This window comes from Nannobrachium achirus (assembly GCF_963921795.1).
Source record: "Nannobrachium achirus genome assembly, chromosome: 17".
NCBI lineage: Eukaryota > Metazoa > Chordata > Actinopteri > Myctophiformes > Myctophidae > Nannobrachium > Nannobrachium achirus.
Genome location: NC_137824.1, coordinates 41,622,289 through 41,648,656, shown reverse-complemented (window position 1 = coordinate 41,648,656; position 26,368 = coordinate 41,622,289). Strand labels below are relative to the sequence as shown.

Below are 26,368 nucleotides of genomic sequence, written 5' to 3'. Positions count from 1 at the left end.
CTGAGAAAAGCAATTCTCTTCCTCCTCCGCCGCGCGTTCCCCTCCCAGACACGCATCGTGCACAACAGCATGCTGCATATGCACGCCTACACTAAGCATAGGCAATCCTTTGATCAGCGGGACAAAGGCAATGTGGCAAACAAACACAACGCAACGAGTTCCGCACTCAAGATGTGTAAAATAAAGATGAAAGAAGTGCCTCGTATGATATTGATAAGTAAAAGCCGGAGCCGCGTGTCACAGTGAGGCAGGAGTTTTCAAACGCAAGAAAAAAATATACAACAACATCAATGGCTCACTGTGGGACGTGGGACGGCCAGCCAGGCAGCATTTCCATTTAGACATCTAGCCTGGGGAAGACAAGGCGAGCGCTGTTTGTCATGGCGTGAATGAAAGTGTTGATCAGAAATGTGTTTTGAACTTGTCAAAACTCTATCTCACCGCTCCTCAGTTCTTCCTATCACTTGTTGTTGCCTTTTTTTTTTAAATGTTAGTTACGCTATATACTGTACGCTATAGATGTGTTTTGGTTACTTGTTCAATTGTGCAACTTTATATTATTTACAGTATAGGTACTGTAGACGTGGAAATCTCGCTAGGTTAGGTTTAAGCATAGTTTTACTGAGCTTAGGGTTTGGGTTAGGTTTAGGCATAGTGGTTAACGTTCACCAGGTTAGCATTCACCAGCGTCAGCAGGTTAGCTTTTCACCAGGTTAACATTCACCAGTGTCAAACTACTGGCAGGCCCGTCGTACAGATCTTTGGGTAGGGGGTCAAGATCAAAGACCTGGGCCCCGGTTTTTCGCCCGCGCACAGCGCAGGCCGAAAATACAGTTTTTTCACAGGAAATTATTCATTTTTAAAGTTAAAAAAAACTGTTAAAAACAGTTCTACACGGTGGCAGAACTGTTTAGGCTTAATATAGTAGGGTTTATATAAAGCATGATGTCTTAATATTACCTTGCGAGAAAGTTCTTTCACAGTCACTCAAATCTTTCCTACACAAACTAGACTGCTCCCGAGTCCCGTTCAACAGGTGCCCCCCCACCACAGGGCCCCCCCTTCCTGGGAGGGGGGACAACGGTACCCTTACCCTTACCGGTCCCCCCCCCCCCCCCCCCATCGGCGGCCCTGACTACTGGGACGTCTAACAAATGTTATGTCGCAATATCGACACGCTCCCACTGTAGACATATTGTTTGATTGACTAAGAATGTTGTTTATTTTAGATGTTATAATGTTGATTAGAGAGATGCTTGGTTTGAAATGTCTTCGCACTTTGTTGACTGGTGATGGCGTTCCTGCCATTTACTCCGATCCGGTCTTGCAATTTGTACGTGGCTCCGGAGGAGAGCATCTGCTTAATGCCCAAATTGTATATTGCAAATTGTGTCTCTCGGTATAGAACTAACTGAGTACCTGAGTATCTGCTTCTGCTATCATCCCGTACACAGCGTGAAATATGCAAACTGTGCCAAAACTCTCCCATACCGTACAGTATGTGGTCTATTGATTTTCTGTAAACACATGCACATGCACGTGCGCTCGCACACACACACACACACACACGCACACACACAGGCTGAGAGCACCTCCACAGATTGAGAGGGAGGTATCATTGTTGATGTGTGAATGGGTGTTTCTGTCTGAGTCATCCGGGCTTGTTTTTCAGCTCCGTCTCTCTCAGCAGTCCATTAGCTCGCTGTTGGGGGAGCTGGTATTGGTTTCTAGCTGACAACAACATGTTCCTCAAGTCTGAGTGCGTCGAGATGAGCGCCCACTCTGCTCTAATATAGCTAATACACGCGTACACACGCTCGCGCACACACGCCTCCTCTTCCTTCGAAAGTAGAGAGAGGCGCGAGGCCGAATGAGATACGGATGGAGGGTAAAAAGGTGAAGTCCGGAGAGTTCCATTTCGTTTATCGTACTATATGAAACCCCACCTTTTTTTTCACGAGCGCGCGCACACGTGTGTGTGAGAAACAATTTTGATAGCTTTTCCACTTCACGGCCAAACCAGAACTATAACCAGAACTTTCCAGAACCAAGAACTTTCAAGAACCTGTGATGTTCCGGGACCAAGTTTTCCATATAACCAGACCTAACCGGGAAGGTCCCAAAAAGGAGCAGCAGCGCGTTTCCCAGAACTCAAGTTTAGTAGAACTCAAGTTTAGTACTACATCAAGAGCAGGACCTAAAAAAAGGTTCCCAGAACCTTGTCTGAAACCGGGCTGTGCGCTATGGAAACAAAAAAAAATTGCTTCAGGTTCTGTAAAGTTCTGGTTCCAGCTCGTAGAATGACTCTGACTCTGACTCGACCCCCTCGGACTTGGTCTTGACTTGGACTCGCTTTAGGTGGATAGAACTCGACTACTGTTGTGCCTGCACCGTCCCTCTGGGAGTTTTCCCTCGTCTTCTCCTGCCTTTTCCCCCTCACCTGCTTCCACTGTCTTTTGATTGACTGACTCCTCCCGGGCCACACAGCTGCACGCTGTTTGTGATTCTGTGTGACATTAGGCGCCTTTCCACTGCAAGGTGGAACCAGAACTTTCAGGAACCAGAACCTATTTTTTTGGTTCTGGTTTTGTTTCCATTGCGAACGGCCCGGTTCCATACAAGGTTCCTGGAACCTCCTGGAACCTTTTTTAGGTCCTGCTCCTGAGGTAGAACTAAACTTGAGTTCTGGGAACCTATGGGCGGGGCTAGCAGCGCTACTGCTCTTGATTGGTTGAGCCGCTTGAGCGGAGACTACGCCGAGGAGAACTGGGAGAAATCTCTCACAAAACAACCCTGTCATTTTTAAAATCCTATTCAGACAGGCAGAAACACTATGGACGCGACGCCAGACGACAGCCACGACACATTGGTCAAGTGAATGTGATGATACAGGCTCTTATTTGTGTCTGGGCGGGAGAAGAAAATATCCAGGAGTTAGAAGCAAAGAAAATGTACGTCGATAGACAGACAACAAACTACGGTGGAGATACGCATCTCTACATTCGCCCGTCCATTGGTGACTCCCGTCCCGAGTCGCGAGGCAGTAGCCGAGCCGTGCTGTGTGTGTGTGTGTGTGTGTGTGTGTGTGTGTGTGTGGGCGCGCCGTGTGTGAGAGAGAGGGAGACGTTTTTTTCCCCTCCCTAGAGCAAAGGCAGCGTACCGACCAAACTGGAACTAAACAGGTTCTTGAAAGTTCTTGGTTCTGGAAAGTTCAGGTTCTAGTTTTGAGTTGGCCCTGCAGTGGAAAGACGCCTTTTGTTATTTAATGCACCTGTTGCGAGTGGCACCTGGCTTGTTCATTGCCACTGTTTGGCTGTCTCACATGCTACTCTGTTGAATTATTGTTTGATCCGCTCTTCATCTACGCTCCTGGCTCCTTGGGTTTGGCTCCTACGTTTTCTCCTGTTGTTGAGTTCTCCTTTGCCCTGTGTGGTGTACCTCAGTTGTTTTGCGACTCTAAGCGAGTCCTACATTGTTTGCCTTTTCTGTTTATTCCACAAGTAAAGTTTGAGTTTTATTCCAACCCTACTCTCTCCGCATCATAATTCCAACTTTCCTGTATTCTGGGCTCCAATGCTTAACACAATGGGAGCCAAGGTATCTAACATTTCTAGCTGTTGCTGGTGCCGCCGTTCACTTACGCTTTATTTTGAAGAGCCTCGGAAGCTTTGTGCGTGTGCACGTGAGTGTCCGCTGACGATTGAGGAAGATAATCCATTTGTTTACAAACGCTCGCGAAACTAAAATCCAAACCGAGGCCGACCATCGCGGTAAAGTGTTGCGTGAAAACAAGCAGATCTCTGCTTCCCTGGCGTTCTTTGCACCTTATTCAGAGATAAAGCCCTTTTTATGTTTCAGCATAGAATGGGAGTCAATGCAGCATAGACGCACTATTTTGCTTCTGTGCGAGTCACGTTATGACATATATTCACAGGGCACACAACATGCGCGCAGCTGCACGCTGCAAAGTTAACCCTTTGTCTCGTCTCTCAACGAGACAACTGAGTTTTGGCACAGCGACCTCCAGTGGCCTTGTCTCGTTACTGAACGAGTTTGGCCCCATGGGTGTTAAAGAGGTGGTGCCATAGTTTTTTACTTTTTCAGTTTTTCATGTGTCTAGGAGGTTGACAGTATTTCATTAGACCCACTGGTGTGGTTGTTATGAGCAATTATGTATTCCCTTAGCATTGTGGATTTCTTCCTCGAGGGTGCAATCTTGTGGGTCAAAAGTGCCGATCCAAAACCACAGATAGAGTAACATCACTCTATCTGGGGATAATCATCCCCTCCCCTTTTACCATTCACCCAACACTGTGGGTGTGGCTAACTTCAGCTTGCATTACACTTCAGCTGGCATTACATTTTGTATAACACAGTCCTATTGTGAAAATAGCAGATCTACAAGCTCACATTTCACAATTTGGCAAATGTTTAGTTCATTAATTATGCCTGGTTGTCATGGTGGGTGGTGACCACATAAAAACCTCATTTTAACTCTTTCTGTACACTTTTTTGGAAAGAATCTTCCTCCTAGTAGAATCATAACACCTGATAATCATGTTTTGGGAGAGGGTGGAATCATGGCACATCATCTTTAACAACTACAACACTAACGCTCTCCTCTCCTCCTCCTCCTCCACACCAGGGGTCAACAACCACCACAGTCAGTCCACGCTGCGGCCTCCCCTGCCTCCGCCCCACCACAACCACCAGACGCTCTCGCACCACTCCGCCAACAGCCTGAACAGGAACACGCTGCGGGGAGGGGGAGTGGGGGGACGCAACCCCAACATCCACGCCCCGGCCCCGGGCGGCACCGGAGGAGACGGCGGGCCCACCACCCCGGAGTCCGTGCAGCTCCAGGACAGCTGGGTCCTCAACAGCAATGTTCCCCTGGAGACCAGGTACAAGATCCCACACCCACTCCACTAGTGGTGTAAAACAGTGGTTCTCAACCCAAATAATGATTTTTTTAACTGGGGACCCCCCACCCTGACGAGCACTAAGAGTCGATGCATTACATTTTGTATAACACGGTGCTATTGTGGAAATAGCTCACAATTTGTGAGCATGTAGATCGACTATTTTAACAATTTCTGCGACCGTAGTATTATAAAACATACATAAACCACTTTATAGCCTTATTTTATACCGTGGCTATTTGAAAATAGTTGATCGCATCGCGACGCGTTGTGAGCTTGTAGATCAGCTATTTTCAAACATTTTTGCGTGCACAGTATATGAGGGATTGAATGTAGGAGTCTCTGAAGTAATGTTGGAAAACCCAGACGTATCAGTGATGTCAGTCATCAAATTTGGGCACTGTTTCAGCATGCGGCTGTTACCATGGTGGCGACGCATGCGCAGTACAGGCGGCGGTATCATTGATGTCAGTTATTTTCACATTTGGGCACTGTTTAGTATCAGTGATGTCAGGGATATCAGACAGACATCGGACAGACAGACAGACAGACAGACAGACAGACAGACAGACAGACAGACAGACAGACAGACAGACAGACAGACAGACAGACAGACAGACATATGTTTTTATTAGAAGGATAATGTGTTTCACATTGTAGCATACGTAGCAATCGTGTCAGAATACAAGTAAAGAAAAACTAAAGGTTTGCACAACGAGGGATCAATATGATGGCTAGCCTAGGGGGAAAACAGTGAAAAGGATTTATTTACACTGTCATAGTTTGCAAACTTCTATAACATTTGACAGGGATTCAGATCTAGGGATGTTGTTATACAAACAAGTAAAGCCCAGTCCAGACCAGACCAATGATTTGCAATCGCAATGCAACTAGAGCAACCACTTGCATACAAAATCCTAAAACTGGGGTGTGCAACTGGAAATGCAAACCACACCCAGGCGCAGAGCTGTGACCGATTGTCGTTTCCACTGCAATGTGAAGAACACGACTGGACAGTGACAGACACGACGAGCAGAAATATTTTTACCGTTTCCATTCAGTGGCGTCAGTTCAGCAAAAGCTAAGGTATGGCAACATGACTGGTGTATTTGCAAGACACCAGTCAAGTTGCCATACCTTAGCAACAGGCATGATGAATTTATTTTAAGAAGTACATTTTTTCTCCCCTGTATCCAAGGTATGGCAGCTGCCATACCTTGCCATATCCAATTGACGCCTCTGTTTCCATAGCAATTCAACCTGTTATATTTATTGTGTATATTGTAGATAGACGTACTCCTCTTGCATAGACATATTAACATATCAACTGCCAGGTGTTAATTAATGAATTAATTAATCCACCTCTGCCACGTCTTTTTTCCTTATTTTCACCGGCAACTTTCTTTTCCCCCGTTCGCTCATCTATTTTTGTGCCTCTCGTCAGGTACTGTACTGTACAACATGTGGTAAAAAAAGACTTGCGTCGTGTGTGCGTTTGAGTGTCACACACACACTCACACAAAGGCTCGCACAGCGCCACTCCTGTGTGTGTGTGAGAGAGAGAGAGAGAGAGAGAGAGAGAGAGAGAGAGACCGACCACACTGCAAGTTTCTCTGCGATACGACGTGTGTCATTCTTTTGGGTGACCAAATATCAGTTGGAGTAAAGCCCTTTGCACACAGGACAGTTGCGGGTTTTTTTTCGTTTGCTGCATGAATAAAACGCATTGGATTTGGTGTGCAAGGCTGTGCGGAATCTGCGCTGCGGATCCAAAAAGGAGTCATAAAAGGAGTGATGAGTTTTTTACCGCATGCGACAAGACGCACAAATCGAACTTGGTTCGATCGAGAAAAAAACGCACGGCCGCAGCAACTCGTCGCACGGCTAATTCGGAGCCGGTGTGCATGAGGTCATAGAGAATCATTGTTTTCTTTTAAAAAAATGAAATTGTCCGTTTTATCCGTGCGGTTAAACGCGCCTGTGTGCAAAGGGCTTAACTCTGTTATTGCTCTGTTATTCTTTCTTCTCCCTCCGAATCTCTTCCATTGTTTAGTTCATTACTTTAGTCACTCATCTGCGAGCAGACCAGAGAGCGCTAGCTTCTCCGGCGTCCCAAGCATAGTGCTAACGTTCAATAGCATAGAGCTTTACGTTCAATAAACCTGCTTAAATTAGGTTACATCAATGAATAGACAGAAAAGTAATTTTAGAGTGTCAGATCAAGCAGAAACAACTATTTATATGAATGGCTGGCCAAGTTCACTTTTTTCAGTGTACAGTATACATGCTCGGATTGGTTAAACGTTTGATTGAACAGGTAGAATCTCTTGCGACGCAATGAGATGGTGGATGCTGACCTGCAAAGGGCTAATTCAAACTAGGGATGGGACGATAATTGATATTATCGTTTATTGTGATAAAAAAAAACACTCACGATAATTGTATTGTGGAGATTTAAAGTTATACCATGTAACTCTTTTTTATAAAACAAATCTTAAAATTGTCCTAACTGTTAAATCGCTAAAGTTTTAGAACCCCCAATCCGTTATGTTCAGCTTCTAAAGCCTTCTCTTTATATGTTTTCTATGATCCCTACCGGGGACCGGTTTTCGCGGAAAAATTGCGTCATCACACTACCGGCCAATCACAGCAAGGGTTATACACTGCCGGCCAATCACAGCGCATCTTGGAGTGGGTGTTTTGTCCAATTGGTCACTTGCTCTAATATTTAAATAATTGTCAGCTGTTAAAATAATTCATGGGTATAAATAATTCATGTATAAAAGAAATGGGAACAGTTTAAAATATTTATACTGTAAATTTACTATTTCTATATATTTTCTATTTACATTTTCTACTTGTATTGAAATAATTCATACGTTTAATGTTAAGATTACATATCTGGTACTCTACAGTATATACTTATGCGCATGCGCAGTTCATACTAGCAGTCACTAGGTGGCGCGGAGTGCAAAGCTTCGTTCATTTCATTCTAACCATTGACAGGAACACACTGGCCGTTGGTATGTAAAACAATGCTAGAGTGTAACTTATATTCTTTAACTACATCTGCCTGCTAGTGAAGCACAAAGCTTGATCTAGTGTTTCTGTGTGAAAACGTTTGCATTGCAACTTGAAATGGTCACTTTAAGACACTTTATTATTGTAGGTTGTGTGTGATTGTTTGGTTAGCATCTGGTTAGCTACCATGCTAGCGCAGCCAGCCGGCTGATTAACGTCAATCAGTGACAAGTGTCTGAGCACGTTTGTGTTTACTAAGCATTGTGGGTAGTGTAGTTCACTATTATTTCGAGCCCATTTGTAGTGCTAGTAGTTAAAGTGAGAGAACTACAGTACACTTTGCCAGTGTGTCTATGTGAGTCAGTAGAACACATGTTTTGGTTTGCTAGTTTATCAATGCATTTTGCACTGTGTGTTTATGTGAGCTAGTAGAGTAGCCAGACATACTGTATGCATTTCATTTTGGTAGTATTATTGCATTATGTTTTATTGCAAATGTATGAATATATTGTGAGAATGTTTTATTTCCTTTTATTTCAGGTTTATAATCTGTGCAATTTGTTACAATAACAATAACAACTAAAGCCAAGCACGAATTGTAAACGAGTGTGTGTCCTGTCAAGCCCTTTCCGTGGGCGAAGCTTGAAAATAACGGAACAGTGGGGTCGCTAGGGCGGCCATATTTGTAGTCTCCCGTGTGTCTCTATACTCGGGTGCACGGTGAAGCATGGGTGAAGGAATGTATCTCCGGAATGGCTGAACGCACAGCAACCAGGGACCCCTCAAAAGATAGATCTCGGCGAGGTGGAGGCAGACGCGGGGGTTTGAGAACCGAAAAACGGCCGAAAGACGCGGACGCGACCGAGGTTTGCTATAGAGCTACTGACCACAAGTTGAGCAACTTACACAGTATAGCTTTAATTTATCGTGAAATAATCCTCCGTCATGCATTGGGATCAATTCACCTTTTATTTTCCAAGATTCATATCCGCTACCACTTAAACCCTCTATAAACGGACGACGTGTAAATAACGTACTTGATACTTTTTTTTTTCACTCTCTACCAAATCTCTTTACCAAAAAATAGCCGATCTTCAAGCTCACAACATTGTGAACATGAAATAAATAATATAACATGTTGGTGCTGGCATGCTTGGTGTTACTGTAACGTGTGGTTGCACTGACGCGAGTCACGAGGAATCCGCCGGGAAATTCATTTGAGATGACAAACAAACAGCAATATTTAATAAATATTGAATCACATTTGATCACATTGTGCTATTTAAATCGTCATCGTGTCATTCTTAACAACGTAATGCAAGCGATAAAACCCTAGGGATTTAACCCTAGTAAAAAAAAAAATACTCTGCTGTGATTTTCCTCTTATGTTCCGGCGAAGCCATTACTTTTTTCCCCTCGTTTTACTGCATATTACCGAGTTATCAGTTGATGGTAATGTCCCACTGGAAATAAGATGAGTCAAGCGTTTGGGCTCACAGTAAATGTATGTGACTGCTATTCAGGCCATGGTTGGAGGGGCTGGCGGGAAGCGCCAGCCTATAGAATACTAACTAGACTCGGGGCTGCATGGTGCAGAGCGTCCGTCACTGTGTGTCACCGAGTGCATCATCTCCCCTGCATCTTTAAGCCATGTGGACCGAGAACGCATTATTTAGCCATTATTTTATGCTTTAACTATTGAAAAATAGCAGATATACAAGCTCACAGCGCGGCACCGAGTGCCGCGCTGCGAGCTTGTAGATCTGCTATTTTTTTTAATAGTGAAAATTTGTGCAAGTCTTTGATTATTTCGACCCGATTCTATAAGTGTCTTCTAAATCCTTCTAAGGTTTTTTTTTTTTTAAACGATGTCAAGGACCCCCAAAATGATATGTATTACTTGTCCACGGACCCCCATTTCAAAATATTTAGTTCCAGGGATCCCCAGAAGCAACATTTGAGTTACAAATGTTTGCTTAAAAAAAGCTTGCAGCTATTCATTCTTTGAATGTGATTGACCTGATTCTATAAATATCTTATACATTTTCAAAAGGTTTTTGAAAAAAACGCATGTTTCATGTGTCAGTTGTTCTCAAACCTTTTCATGTCAAGGACCCCCTAGAATTAGGACTTCCCCATCTCAGAATATTTTATTCCAGAGACCCTGAGAAAGAGAGATTTGAGATTTGTATTATTTTCAAAAATAGCAGATCTACAAGCTCGCAGCGCGGCACTCGGTGCCGCGCTGTGAGCTTGTATATCTGCTATTTTTCAATAGCTAAAGCATAAAAATTATTCCGGGTCTGAGCGGGTTAAGGCAACAAAGTCCCCCCTCCCCCCGCCCCCAACCCAAAAAGGCAAATTGCTTCTGGCCTCTTGCTCTCAAGTGACGGGCAGTAAGATACAAAACGGCTACGTTTCGAAAACCATTAGGAGCGTGGGCTCGCCGACGTGAGAGAGCCAGAGAGCATCAAATACACAAACGGTGTCACAGTTCGCCCCCCTTCACGTGCTCTTGTACAGTACACAAAGAGGGAGCATTCACGCAGCGTATTACTATTCATGAGCGCATGCAGCGCACATGCTTGCACATGCACACACACACACACACACACACACACTTATGTGCAGCGGTGGAATGAGTACTCGCATCTTTTACTTGAGTAAAAGTATCGATACTGCAATGCGGAAATGCTCTGTTACAAGTAAAAGTCCGGAATTCAAAATGTGCTTGAGTAAAAGTAGGCTACAGAAGTGTTGGCATTGAAATGTACTTAAAGTATCAAAGTAAAAGTACTCATTATACAGAATGTCCCATTTCACATGTTTTAAAATGTTGAAAATCTTTTTGCGACGCATTATGAGCTTGTAGATTGGCTATTTTCAAATGGCCAATATAGGGTTAAAGCGGTTAATGTATGTTTTGTAATAATAATCAATATACAAAGTAACTAAACCGAGTTTTTTATATCATTCTTATTGTTGATTTGTCACCTTTACACTAAGGTACAGCTTGTAAGGATCTGGCATTTGTGGAATGAGCAACACAGCCAAACTTGTGGCTAGCACCCCTCCAAAAATGTTCAAAATGACCAGGCCTGCAATACTGTTCTGTTGGTATTCACCTTTGTTGCTTGGTGCTTTGAATGATTGCACTCTCCCACAGTATAATGAAAAGAGAATACAACACATATTGGCCATTTTTACACTTTGTTAATATTAAGCTCAGTGTCAGTGTCAGTAAATGCCAGCAGAACAGTATTGCAGGCGATGTTGGCACATTTCTGTTCGCCGCTACCCACACGTTGTGTGGGTACACGCTGTGTTGCTCATTCCACGAATGACCAACGCTTACGAGCTGTACCTCGTTGTAAAGGTGACTAATTAACAATAAAAAATCTGTAAAACACAATACCGATTGGTATTATTAAAGGGGAGATATAATGGACCGAAGTTGAGTTTCCTTACTTTTTGTGCACGGTTTCGTAACTAAAGTTCCCAAATAAATGTACTGGAGTAAAAGTACAATATTTGGATCCAAGATGTAGTGGAGTAGAAGTAAAAGTATTGGAAATTGGAAATACTCAGGTAAAGTACACATACTGTACCTCAAGTTTTTACTTAAGTTCAGTACTTAAAGGAGTAGTTCACCACTTTTCAACCTGTCTTCATATAATAGGTCCTCACTAATGTTCATGATAAAATAATCACAATTTGTTTCTACTCAGTCCAAGTCTCCTAGGAGAGCTGTGGGAAGTTCAGAATCCATCGTCTTGTGACATCATCATTTTCCCCAAAAAAAATGTTAATCAATATTTTTGAAAAAAATATTTAGATTTTTATTATTGCGAGAACAATGGCTTCCACTTTAAAATTGCAACTTTTCAGGAATAGAAAGCCTGCACTTTCTATAAGCTGGATTGGTAATCGATGATGTCACAAGACTATGGGTTTCTGACCAGCCCAAAGCCCTCCTCTGAAGAAAAAAAAAAAAGAAAAAAAGAAAAATCTATTTTTGAGTGAGGACCAATTATATGAACATAGGTTGAAAAGTGGTGGAGTGCCCCTTTAAGTAAATGTACTTAGTTACTTTCTACCACTGCTTATATGTATATATGTGGGAGCGTGTGCGTGTGTGTGCGCGTGCTCTCTGGGCTGTGTAGTTGTGTTTCTCCTGCTGAGCGCCAGGGCTTCTAACCCCGGCTGGTCCCAGACCAGCCCCCCAGAGGAGCTCCTGGCTCCATGCACTATTCATGAAGCCACCGCCATGTTTAATTCAGCTCCACTGATCTCAGGTCCACATCGCCTTCAGTATATATCGCCGTTGTCCGGTGGAAAACCTTGTAAGTCCAAGATCGTTCGTTTTGTATTTATCATTTTAAAAAAATGAACTAAACTAGTGAAAACAGCAGATCTACGAGCGCACAACGCCTCGTGATGCGAGGCGTTTGTGCTTGTAGATCGGCTGTTTTCACTACTTTTGTGTGACGGCCTTGTATGATGAAGCAGGGCTTACTTACACAGAAAACGTACATATTTGAAACTTGGAGATACAAGGTTTCTGCCCGACAGTGACAAAATATATATATGCAGCAGTTAGTGAAGAGTGGCCGCGAAAACAGCCAAGCTCGCCATGCTATTTCCAGCCATAATTGCCTGGTTACCTGCATCTGCGTCACCATGGCGATAATATAGACCCGTGATTTGACGAAAGTAAAGTAAAGTGATGTCTTATAGTTGTGATTAATGTTATCGTGTTGTTTGGAGACCCGGTGAGGCTGCTTATAGCTCAGGTTTTGCGAGACTACCATGGGTTTAGGCCTGGTGCACACATGCATGCTGATGTACACGCACGCACGCACGCACGCACGCACGCACGCACGCACGCACACACACACACACACACACACACACACACACACACACACACACACACACACCTGCCTGCATGCATGCTAAGTGACAGGGATGTGCAGAGAATATTAGAGAGGCAGGGGCTGATATGTCCTTTTGGTGAAAATATTGAAAATAGACGATCTCCAAGCTCACAACGCGCCACGCTGTGAGCGCGTTGTGAGCTTGGAGGTCGGCTATTTTTGGTACTTGATACCACACAACTAAGCATAATCAAGTAAATACTGGAGATGTGGCGTAACGGCATGGATTTCTACACATAAGATGCTCCATTCAAGTGAAAAGAAAGAATTCAAGAAAGAATTCAAGAAAGAATTCAAGAAAGAAAGAACAAAGCAGATCATCAGGAGTCAGAGCAGTAAGGGAGGAAGGCATGCATGGGAAGGAGTGGTTTACAGAATAGGGGACGATCAAGAGAGACGGGGGAAGGCGAGAGAGAGAAGAATTGAGAGGTGATTGAAGGAGATTGTTTTTCTTTCAGGGGTGGAGGAGGAGAAGAGATTGAGCTCCATGGAACATGGTTACGTTTGCAGTGTGAGATAAATGACTAAAGATGGAGCTGCTCCGTGCGTGCACATCTCTGCTGGTGCTGTGTGTGTGTGTGTGTGTGTGTGTGTGTGTGTGTGTGTGTGTGTGTGTGTGTGTGTGTGTGTGTGTGTGTGTGTGTGTGTGTGTGTGTGTGTGTGTGTGTGTGTGTGTGTGTGTGTGTGTGTGTGTGTGTGTGTGTGTGTGTGTGTGTGTGTGTGTGTGTACCTAGCAATCGCGTGGTCTTGGACACACGCATGTGTTTGAGCATCGGAGGGGAAAAAAAGCACCTGATTTCCAATCGGTCCCGCGGAGCCTCTCGGCCAGCTGATGCCAGTTTCAATCTCTGCCTCATCACGGGACGTTCCGTCCCGCGGACGGAGCACTCCTGTGAGGGGAGAAATAAGATCAGTGACGGGGTCGCACATTCTCAATTTATCCGTTGGTGTGTGTAGGGAGGGGTAGGGGTTACTTTCAAATGCATGAGTGTTGAGATGGATCTGGAGACGCTACCCGCGGTTACAGCAACACGGCTGACATTTACGGCGAGCACATTGTGTACACGGAGGCAGAGGCTTCAATTTGGTATGGCAGCTGCCATACGCTCTCCACTCAGACATGTTGCCATTGGCAACACTTCCATTGAGGTTAGGGTTATGGTTAGGTATAGGGTTAGTGTCTGAATGGGGGGGATGTCTGAATGGCAGCATGTAACCGGCTCCAGGGGGGAAAGAAGATAAAATGTACTTCTTAAAATAAATTCACAAATGTCTCCATGGCTATCTGCGTTGATTATTCTGTTGTTAAATTACTTTAAACTAACTACAATGCAAATTAGAACAAAAGGTATTAGACAATACCTTATCACAAGGTATTATATTCCCCCTCCCCGCCCCTATCTTGATAAACGGTTTATTCCCCGGTTCAGTAGGTCAGCACAGGTGCAAAGTATTATTGTAGCAGCAGAGGCACATTTTTTTCAAGTGTGGCAGTCAGTTCACTCAGTTGTTTACTTGTGCCTGCGGTAAAATAATACTATCCACTGATAGTAATCATAAGGTATGGCAACATGACTGGTGTCGCGCAAGACACCGGTCACGCTGCCATACCTTTGTTTTTGCTGAACTGACGCCACTGACGCAGAGATGGAGAGCTGGAGGGGATAGAAGGAGAGGCGTGGGAGGGTGGAGGTGGCTAATAGGCAGCGGAGAGGGGAGAGAGATTCACGACCTGCCGTATGGTCCGCGTGGAGAATCCCCCGCCGGCATGCGGCGCGGCCTATCGCTCCATGCCCCCACATAACGTAACATCCTCTGGAGTTCTGCTTTGAGGACCACTTCAATGAACGCTCTCACAGGAGACCAGATTGAGTTGGTTGACTCATGTGAGTAGTGCCGGACCAAATTAACGAAAAAAATAAATAATGCCTTTAACCTCAGCTCACCGTATCGACACGTGAGCTTGTAGATTTGCTTCTTTTTTTTTCAGTGACCCGATCATACTGTAAGGGGCGGCAGTGGCTCAGGAAGTAGAGCGGCCGCTAGGGAACCGGAAGGTTCCATGTTCGATCCCCGGGCTCCCCCAGAGTTACCGTGGAAGAGTCCTTGAGCAAGACGTTGAACCCCTAACTGCTCCCGATGAGCAGGTTTGCAGGGTTTCCCCCGCCATCGGTGTATGAATGTCTGTGTGAATCGGTGAACGCAATGCACAATCATTGTAATCATTGTATATACATTTACTGTCCCACATGGGCTCTAATGCCTGACAGCGAGTCACCGGTTCGATTCCTGGCAGACCGGACCATTTGGTAGCTGAAGAAAAAATAGACATTGGAAGTATTTTTTCCAAGGCCCTTCCAAAAAAAACTTTTGAGTAATCCAGTATGGCCACGTGCCCACGTTAAAAGTTAAGGACATCGCCGCAGTCAACCCCGAAAGTCGCTGTTTTTTAATGCCGTTAAATGAGTTAATCACATCATTCTAGTTTAGCAGCTGGGGGACATGTAACAGTGCTGTTATCAACACTCTCCTCATGGAGGATTGTCTACTCAAGGCTGTTAATGACAGACCATGTTGTTGTTTCATCAAACAGGGCACTGAAACATTAAACAGAGTGCTTGAACATTTAGAACGCCCTTTAATTCCATTTAATTATTAATTTGCTCATAAATTCAATTTGTTTTTTAAGCTTAGTTGTCTAGCGAAATGAAAAATGGGGACAAGGACGAAAAATCATGAAAAAGCTGATTGTAAAATATTGCTGCATAATATAATAATACCAGTAAGACGCCTAAGGAAAAAAAAAGTGACCTCGCCCTAAAGAGTGAACGTGGCTTCCCTCTTTTGGGAAAGTCATTATAGGCAACATTTTCTCTTTTCGCCCCCAAGCAAATTGTGAAAATACAGATGTGCCTTTTCAAAACTTCACACGTCCTGCCATTGGCAAGACAGTAGATTTTCAGGCGATTTGCAGAACTTTCAGATTATAGATCAGCTATATTAGCTATTTTCATGACCTTTTAAATCTACCTATGAAGGTGGATTCTGCTTTTCAATGGGAATGGAGTGGTTTCTTGCCATTGGCGAGTTTCTGCAAAAATACGCTCCATTCTCCCTAAACATTAGAAAGGAAAAACAGGGAAAGAAACCATTTGCAGGACATTGTCAGGAAAGAGCAGTAAATACTGAAGAGTTGAAACGGCACATTTGTAGATGCTCTACAAGCTCTCAACGCGTTGCTTGGTGACGCGTTGAGATCCTACAGATCAACTATTTTTGCTATTTTTAAAAAGGGTCCATGGTGACTTATTTTTCACCGCTGCCTATTTCTTTCTGAAATTACACCTCCGTCTCAGACAGGCCATCTGTGATCAGGGCCAACATGGTTTAATTCTGTATTCCAACTCCTAGCTATTGTTCAACTGTTATCTTAATGTGTAGCCTATCCTTGTTCTCTCCGAACTCTAATTCCTTTAACACGTACCTTGTTGTGTTGTGTGATAAATGTTCGCGTCACTTCTCATGACCTTGTACGCGGCTCTGGAAAACAGCACCTGCTAAACGCTTAAATTGTAAATTGTAATTATAGCACCGACGACTGAGAGAGTGACTTCCCACTGGGGCCGACCTCACTAGAACTATTGTATTCCTTCAAGTTGCCTGATAGATCACTGGATGGCAGTATCTATTAATCAGGTTTGATACAGGAGGTCTATCCTTCCCTGTAACATCCATTTAGTATCACATTTATTTGTTTCTTGACATCCTTATAAAATATATACAAATATTCCAATGAATAGAGAGAATCACTAGTCCTGTGCCCGGGGGTTGTGCGATGAGGGATTGAATGTAGGAGTCTCAGAACCCAGACGGGTGCCCGTTGGGCAGAATAGTCACCATCGATGTCCAGTTGTGCAATACCCATTGTATCTGTCTGACTGGCTGGCACTATTCTATGCCCATACTGCATATCATCGTTGTCGGGTGAAAACCTTGTATGTCCAAAACTGTTCGTTTTGCAATTATGGCCTTGTATGATGAAGCAGGGCTTTACAAAACGTTTACATTTGAAACTTGGAGATACAAGGTTTCTGCCCGACAGTGACGATATGGTGTTCCGTGTCCAGGCCAGTCTGTGATGTCATCTCCAAATTTGGGCACTGTAGCGTTGTCAGTTGGGCTTTGTTTGGTCAGCCGGTCAGACGGTGGACGGCAGACAGACATCCGGTTAATTAATAGCTAGATGATGCTTGATTGACGTCATTCAACTACTTCAATTACATTCAAGTCCTAGTTTATACGTTGCCGTGCAACAATGTAGCGCAGTGGAATTAGAAGACGTATGAGCTCACAAGCTTCGAGATTGGCTATTTTTGCAATTTTCATTATGACATGAAAGTGGTTGAACTGTGGCTGAATGTATTCAGCTTACAATAAATGCGAGAAATCTCTGTGAGTCATAATATAATGTACTGTAGCAGTGTTTGTCTGTGGAATTGACAGTCAGGGACAAGATGACAACGCTGCAACTCAAACTTCTGAACTTGTGGGCCACATTACAAAAATGTCAATAAAAAATGACATTACTTGATAACTTCTCTCTTTTATTTGCTTTATTTACACATAACGTAAGACAATTGCAATGTGCATTATTTTATTCCATTTTATGATGTGATGTCACAATGAGTCAGCGCTTGCGCCGATTTCCTCCGGAACAGCCTGATGTCAACAATCAGCCCCGCATAAGGAGATTCCGAACGTTTCGCGCCGGTTTGGGAAAACCGTGCGTCGGGTCGGGTCGAGGCCCGGCACTGCACTCCGCGCCGCGGCGGGGAACGCGCGTGCCGAATCTGAAGCCGGTGGGACGAACGGTTCTCGAGATACGCGGATTACAGACAGACACACACGCAGAGACTTCTCGCATTTATAGATAGATTATGTGCAATTAGTATATTCCACACAAACACTAAAACATACTAATGTACATTTGTCTGCTATTTGTTTGGGTTGTTGTCTATCTGTCTGCCTGCTATCAAACGGGATAACGTTAAAAGATAGCTGAGCACATCTCTCTTTCAATTGCTTCACAATGTTATTTATGACTTGGCCCAAATGGCTTTTTACAGAAAATAAACTTGTGAAAAATAGATGGTTATGGCTAAGGAAAATACAATAAAATCGAACAATCTACTTAAAGGTTCTACACCATGCATTTAAAAATAATTTATATAACATTGTTTGTGTCCCAAAAACGTTTTTCAAAAGGTTTGAGGCTAAATTACCACTCCTGAATACAGAGCCCTTGTCATTTCTGCCTGGCTTTCAGAGCATTTTCAGCTGCAGTACCACCTTGTCCTGAGTGGGAGGACTGCGCTATTGAGCCAGTTTTGGCCCCCACACATATCACATAGAGGTTTAGGCATAGAGGTTAACATTCACCCACGTCGGCAGGTTAGCTTTTCACCAGGTTAAAACCTGTGTCGAAAGAATGAACCGTCGAACAGATGCTATGTCACAATATGGACACGCTCCCACTTTTTTCGGGTCTAAATGGGTTAAAACCGACTTTACAAAGATCATCTGACCATGGTTACTTTGCACTGTGGTCCTCTCCAACTCACAGAGAGCACATCTACTGCTGTAATCGTCCTTGACCTCTAATAACGATTCTCCCAGTCCTCAAAAACCACACGTTTGAAAGAGACCAGAAGATTGTGGAGTGGTGGGCGTGCATGTGTGCGTGTTGGCGTGCGCGTGTGGTATGTGCACGTGTGGGCATGTGTATTGGTGAGTGCGTGCATAGTTTCGTGTGTGTGTGTGTGTGTGTGTGTGTGTGTGTGTGTGTGTGTGTGTGTGTGTGTGTGTGTGTGTGTGTGTGTGTGTGTGTGTGTGTGTGTGTGTGTGTGTGTGTGTGTGTGTGTGTGTGTGTGTGTGTGTGTCGGGGATAGAACACACTCGCTCAGGGGGGAATGCGAGCCTTGACTTTCTGCTAATTACCCAGCATGCTCTATGCTCTGTGGTTAATTGTCCAGGTCCTCCTCTTGCTCATTGGGGAGCAGGGTTGGAATGCAACAAAAACACTTCCACCCACTCTTTCCCTCTCTCCGCCTCTCTCTCTCCATCTCTCTCACTCTCTCTCCCTCTCCATCTCACAAGTCCCCCTCTCCTCTCCTCTCCTCTCACCTCCTCTCACCTCCTCTCGTCTGTTGCTGAAAGCGTTATATGGATCCAAAATATTTTGGGGGTCACACAGGACAAACCCATGAGAAGGAAGCCTGCGTATAAAGTGTGCAGTGCATGTAGGGGTGGGCGATATGGCGATAAATATCGTGATACACAACAGGTTCTCACCCCTAAAGCGGCATACAACCGACGCGTTGTGAAGTACTGTACTGCGTCGGACGATAGACGCGTTGGGATTGCCTACTGTTTCACGGGTTGGACGCATTGGGTGGTCTAAGAAGAAAGAAAAAAAAAGTAGTTCCCGAAGCGGGATTCGATACCGCTTTGAAGGGCTTACTGGTTTACCAGCCACCCGTCGCTACCGCTCACGCCACTATAAACGACGGAGCCGCGCCGTCTCAGGCGCCAATGAACCCCGTGAGACGCCGCCGAGGGAGCGGTAGCGACCGAGTCGCCGCGGCGAGCGGTGTGAACGGCGCATGAGACGACTCAGCGGCGTTACCGAATTATGTGCCGTTATGGACAGAATAGTAAATTTTGACCAGGGGACTGCTTCCGCGTCCGAATACGGCTCAAAGAAGGGACTACGTTATCATCCACGTTGTCAAAGATAAAAGCACAAAAAAAAGGGTATTTCCCAGTCATCTGGTAGAGTCGGTAGAGCATGGTAACGCAAATCCAGAGACCGGGGTTCGATTCCCCGTGACGGCCGTCATCGTAAAATATTCCAGTAAACACATGTCGGCGCATGCGTACTAAGACTTCGTTCTCGTCCTAAAAATCTCCGTTCGCGTCTGACCGTAGACGCAGTAGGCGCTCCCAAAGCGTCGCATGGGTGAAGCAGAAAGCGAGTTGGGAATGCGTCGGGAGGGTGAAGCAGAGGGGGTGAGAATGGGTTGTGATACAATGAGGGAGCCTTATAAAAAAATCCTGTTGAATTGCAATGCAAAATGCATTTAAACCTGCATGGTTTGGTCTAAATCAGTAGATCTCAAACTTCACAATGTCAAGGTCTCCCCTTAACTCTGACAGTATACAAAAGAAACCAAATGGACCCGTAAGGGTTACGGGTCCATTTGGTTTCATTTGTACACTGTCAGAGTTACGTACTTGTAAGGGTCAATTTAGACCTCCCAAAAGGAACCCAGAGAGTCCCTGGACCCCACTTTGAGGACCACTGGTCTAAATGGTCTGTTACTCCTTTTTCTTTTAGGTTTTGTTACCTTGTAGGTGGTTGTACCGTTAAGCAACTTGAAAAATAACCATAAAAACTGACATAAGTCATCACCATAAGATCGTGTATCGTGACGCCGCTTGGAACAATATCGTGATATTGTATTTTTCCATATCGCCCACCCCTAAGTACATGCGCACGCGCGCGTGTGTGTGTCCTGGCGCTGGTGCCTGTAAGACAGGACGTATAGCTGTTGGATGACAGCGAACTGGTGATAGTGGGAGTTAAGGGGATGGGGAGACTATCTGTCAGCTCCCTCTAATTATGTGTGATGTCCCTGCGCTGGACTACTGTCACAGATGTACAATATTTACTCATACACAAGCTCTCCCTCTCTTTTTCTCTCTGTCTCTCACGCACGTACACACACACACACATACTTACACACACATATGGCCAGTGGTGGAAAAAGTACTCACGTTTTGTACTTAAAGGAGCTATAGTCAACTTTTTCTTGAAAAACGGATGCTAAAATAAAAATAATGTTTCGAAAATATTTTATAAAAGAATAAGCTTCATACATGTGTTTCTATTCAAAAATGACCACAAAAAGCATAAAATAATGATAAAATAATCATATTGGCCATTGTCAGACACTTTGTTTACATTCTAGTCTATAGACTAGGATGTAAACAAAGTGTCGGCCCTACAATGAAAAAGTTGACTATAGCTCCTTTAAGTAAAAGTATCAATACTACAATGTAGAAATACTCTGTTACAAGTAGAAGTCCACAATTCAAAATGTACTTGAGTAAAAGTATGAAAGAATTGGCATCAAAACGTACTTAAAGTACCAAAAGTAAAAGTACAAAATGTTTGAAAATAGCAGATCTACAAGCTCACAACACGTCGCATCGCATAGGGCTTAAGTGGTGTATTTGTGTTTTATAATATTACAAATTATATCTGCAAAGTAACTAGTAACTAAAGTTTTCCAATAAATGTAGTGGAGTAAAAGTACAATATTTGGATCAGAGATGTAGTGGAGTAGAAGTTGGAAATACTCAAGTAAAGTACAAATACCTCAAAATTGGACTGAAGTATATTACTTAAGTAAATGTACTTAGTTACTATACAACACTGCACACGCACGCACGCACGCACACCCACACGCACACGCACACACATGGCACGCACACATACACACAAACAAACACACACACACACATTTCTCTAATGATAGTGTTGTGATTGCTGGCTGCCTGCTATGCTTAAGCCCCTCCACAGGCCTCCCCAACATAAATCAATGTCAATTACCTCCCCAGTGCACATTAGACACTTTCCATTCCCACTCATAATTAGTACAGTCCATAGACATATTCCCATCTCATAGCAGCCTCGCTCTGCAGCAGCCCCTCAAACAGAGGCTGCTGACACACACACGCACGCACGCACGCACGCACGCACGCACGCACGCACGCACGCACGCACGCACGCACGCACGCACGCACACACACACGCACACACACACACACACACACACACACGCATGCGCGCATACGTACAGCCACACGGGGACATACAGTATGCACACTTTATCACTGCAGCATGACATGGAATGCATGTAATTCATCAGTTCACTTTCTCCACTAGTGCTCTGTCCCTCTCTCTCTGTCTGTCTCTCTCTCTCTGTCTCTCTCTCTCTCTCACTCACACACACACACACACACACACACACACACACACACACACACACACACACACACACACACACACACACACACACACACCATAGCCATTGTAATTAATTCCCTCTGCCCGTGACATATAGAGTGAAGAAGTTAGTTGAAAGTGAAGGCCAGCGTCGGCTGGACTTCATTTTCCTGTGTGTGTGTGTGTGTGTGAGTGCGTGCATGTGTGCGTGCGTGCGTGCGTGCGTGATGCGTGCTTGCATGCATGCACATGTGTGTGCACGTGCATGCATACAGTATGTGTGTGTTTGCCTGTGTGTATTTGCGTGGGTGAATGTGTGCTTGCGTACGTGTGTGTGTGTATGAAACAGTCTCCAGCTAATCTTGCATGATGCTACTGCCGATCAGCATCATGTTTGTTTATAGTGCTCATTGGCATCAGGCCATGGACCTCAATTCTTTAATATCTTTCAAATCGGTCAGTGACAACTATTCTGGACAACATTAGAGTACCAAAATATACATTTTTAAACATGCCCCCATAGATAGATAGATACCCATATCTATACTATAATTTTGCGAATGTCTGTCTGAGTGAGTGAGTGTCTGTCTGTATGAAACAGCGTTTCTCCTCGGTGGCTGGAGCAATTGATCTGAAATCGCATCACCATCAGCATATGAACACACCTGACATAACTGTGAAGCCCGTTTGTCACTTTCACAAATCGTATGCTGTATAATAGCATTTTTATGGTGTATCTATATCTATTTAGCCTACAGTACCTTTTGTGACCACACATGTTAAGGGAGGGGCGCTGTTGTTCAGGCCATGCACAATCACACACAAACCCACACACACACACACACACACACACACACACGGGGGGGGGAGTGTGTGTGTGTGTGTGTGCAGGCGGGCAGGCGGGCGGGCGGGCGGGGGGGGGGGGGTTCTGGCCCTGTTACAGATGTTGTCCAAAATCATGCAGATCGGTACACAGTATCTCTGTAGCCGTTAAATGGAACGGGTATTTCTTACATTGATGCTCCTACATATTAGCATGCAAGCACCAGTTAAAGTTACTTTCCATCCCTCATATACTGTGTGCACAGTGCACATCCCATAATCCACACACTGCACATCATTTCGGAGCTCATATCTTTGAACGGGTAAGGGCTAGTTACAATAGTCTTAGTTTCCACAATTCAACTCAGTCCGGGCTGTCTTAAAGCAGTCATTAGCCTTCACAGTGCTGTCAATCAGCTAAGCAGATAGAAAGGTGGAAAGGGAGACAATGATTGACAATAAGGGAGAGAGTAATGCTATGTGGAATGAATGTTGTGAATGTACTTGTCCTCACAGACTCCATTTATGACCTGTACTGACATCACAGTGATGACCAGCTCAGCAGAAGAGTATACTGTAGATGCCAAAGTGCCCACGTGCACGCACCCATGTGCACGCACTTCTTCTCGCCCTTAGGGCGTCTTACTGGTATTACGTATATACAGTACATCTTTTCTGGGTTTCATCTGCTGCAGATGATTTTAAATCATCTGCAGCAGACGAAACCCAGAAAAGATGTAAGATCTGCATATATAGTGACACCTCGTGGTACATTTTCTCCTCATCCCTCCAAGAATGATTTGTTTGGAACGTAGCGGTATTGGCCTATCGCAAGAGAGGCTGGACTGCCAAATGAAATATAACTAAAAGGGGGCTAAACAGCAGGCTTGTCTTGTCTGTCCGTGGAGAGGAAAGTGTTTGGTGATTAGTGTGGACAGAGGCTTTAGGCACTGAATTTTTAGATTTTGATCCAAAGTACAGATAGTTGGTTGAACCAAACCCAGTTCTTTTAGCACTGCAAATAAGTAGTCCCACCTGTCAAAAGCCTTTTCGGCATCTAGAGAAATAATAACTCCAGGCTGCAGTGTTAGGTAGTCTGTGTATAAAATGTTAAATAGGCTGTCGCACATTAAAGTTGGACTGCCTCCCTGGTATGAAGCCTGGATCGGGGTCAATACTAGCGGTAATAACAGTCTCCAGACGAGGGGAGAGAGGGCATTATCTTGTATGAGCAGAACAGCAGTCTAATTGGGTGGTAGGAGCAACACTTTATCCTTTTCTTAACAGTGCAGAAATTGCAGCCTTTGTGAACATCTGGGATATAGCTTCTCGTTAGAGCAGATTTCATCATGTCAGTTTAAGAATAAAGAAAGGTTTTGAGGAAAATACTGTGTTAAATGCAATGGAGAACCATCCACCATCCCATCTGGCACCACCCACAGAGGGAAGGCCTTCCCTTGTGTGCTTGTGTGCTTGTGTGCGTGCGCATACAGTGGTTTAAAGCAGTGGTTCTCAACCTGTGGGGGGGTCCCCAAATTATTTTGCAGGGTCCCCAGATGATCCCCCAGATGTGCAACATTGTTTTCTCTCTCAACAGTAAACAAACCAACATAAAGTTTAATTGTATAGGCGGTATCTGCACAATTCTAAAGTGAGAATGTAAGGACTTTTTAATACCTCTAAAATTAAAAATTAAACATTGGCCAAATTGTCAAATACAACAATTTTGAATTCCAGACTTTTACTTGTAACTGAGTATTTCTACATTGCAGTATTGATACTTTTACTTAAATAAGAAATGTCAGTACTTTTTCCACCACAGGGTGTGTGTGTGTGTGTGTGTGTGTGTGTGTGTGTGTGTGTGTGTGTGTGTGTGTGTGTGTGTGTGTGTGTGTGTGTGTGTGTGTGTGTGTGTGTGTGTGTGTGTGTGTGTGTGTGTGTGTGTGTGTGTGTGCGCGTGCGTGCGTGCTGGAGAGGGGTGGGCTACCCATTGATGCATGTGCTTGCATGTGTTTGTGTGCATGTGTACTCGATGTGATGGATGTGACAGTGGCAATCTGACATTTTTAGAAAATAACCGTCTTCTTGCATCACCTCTGCTTTCTCTCTCTCTCTATCTCTCTCTCTCCTCTTCACCCCCTACTTCACGGTGTTGTCACACGGCGCACCTGGCAGGTAGATACGGGTGGGGAAGGGGGGGGGGCAGTCCCCCTCGACACCAATCCGCCAATCAGAGAGAGAGAGAGAGAGAGAGAGAGAGAGAGAGAGAGAGAGAGGAATATATTGTCACTGTCGGGCAGAAACCTTGTATCTTCAAGCACAAAACTAGTGAAAATAGGCGATCTACAAGCACACAATGCCTTGCGATGCTTGTAGATCGGCTATTTTCTCTATTTTAAATCCTTTTTAAAATGATAAGTGCAATAGGTACGATTAATTGGACATACAAGGTTTCAACCAGACAACGACGATGAGTTCCCAAACTTTACAGTGCCAGGGACCCCCAAATAGATATATAGCCTCCTGTTGCAAAATGACAAAAATGTATGAATTATATTTTCAACCTTTATTTAATTCTTGGAGAACATAGGCCTACTGAGGGTAGGATAATCTTTTGAAATTAATTGGTGTTGGTGTTGATATAATACGTGTGTGTGTGTGTGTGTGTGTGTGTGTGTGTGTGTGTGTGTGTGTGTGTGTGTGTGTGTGTGTGTGTGTGTGTGTGTGTGTGTGTGTGTGTGTGTGTGTGTGTGTGTGTGTGTGTGTGTGTGTGTGTGTGTGTGCGCGCGCGCGCGCGCGCGCGCGCGCTCGCTCTTATGTATGTATGTATATCGGCCTATATACAGTATATATAATATATATATATATATATATATATATCCACCTCTTTCCGCGGGAGTTTACTGGAGATTTTTTGGACCACACTTCCGGTTTAACAGCAGACATACAAGCTCACGTCGCGTGTCAGATGCAACCGTTGTGAGCTTGTAAATCACACTCGGCTGCGGCGCTGGAAGCTCGGTGCAACGTCTGCGCAATGCACTATGGGCCGTGGATAGGTCACAGTTTTTTTGAGTTTCAGTGAAATTGAGAACAGGAGCGCTCGTTGTGCGGCGCGGGGCGGAACAAGCGGTCGCTTTGATCCACAACAACTACAACGTAGCGTCGGCAGGAATGATAGCGCCTCACCACATGGAGGTTAGGGTTAGGCATAGTTTTACAGAGGTTAAGGTTAGGGTTAGGGTTAGAGTTAGGCACAGTAAGCTAATGGCTAAACACAGCTGAGCTAGGCTAGTGGATAAACAACAAAAGAGGTGTCGCAAACGAGTCAGCGACTACACAAGTGAATGGCTGTTGTCGCCATCTCATGGTGAATACGCAGAATTACACAGGTGCGCTGATAAGAGACTATCAAGGTGAATTGATCCAGGTGGTGTTAGGGGTGTGTGGTGAACGACAAAACGAGCGCTATTACCCCAATCTCACTGAGTTACCCAAACTGACTGTAACATATACATACATACACATATCACATGTAAAATGTCATTTTCCCCCCTGTCCTTTGCAAATCCCCCTCCCCCCATGGCCCCACTGGC

General features: G+C 44.5%; 1 protein-coding gene across 1 annotated transcript in view; it reads left to right on the top strand.

The window, feature by feature from the left end:
• The window catches only part of tenm2a (teneurin transmembrane protein 2a), a gene marked incomplete at both ends in the record, with an annotated part of 398,840 nt that overhangs the window by 244,610 nt on the left and 127,862 nt on the right, over nt 1-26,368 (top strand). Inside the window, 1 exon segment of the mRNA XM_080746746.1 lies at nt 4,646-4,904. Within this exon segment, the coding sequence (XP_080602872.1) occupies nt 4,646-4,904 (259 nt within the window).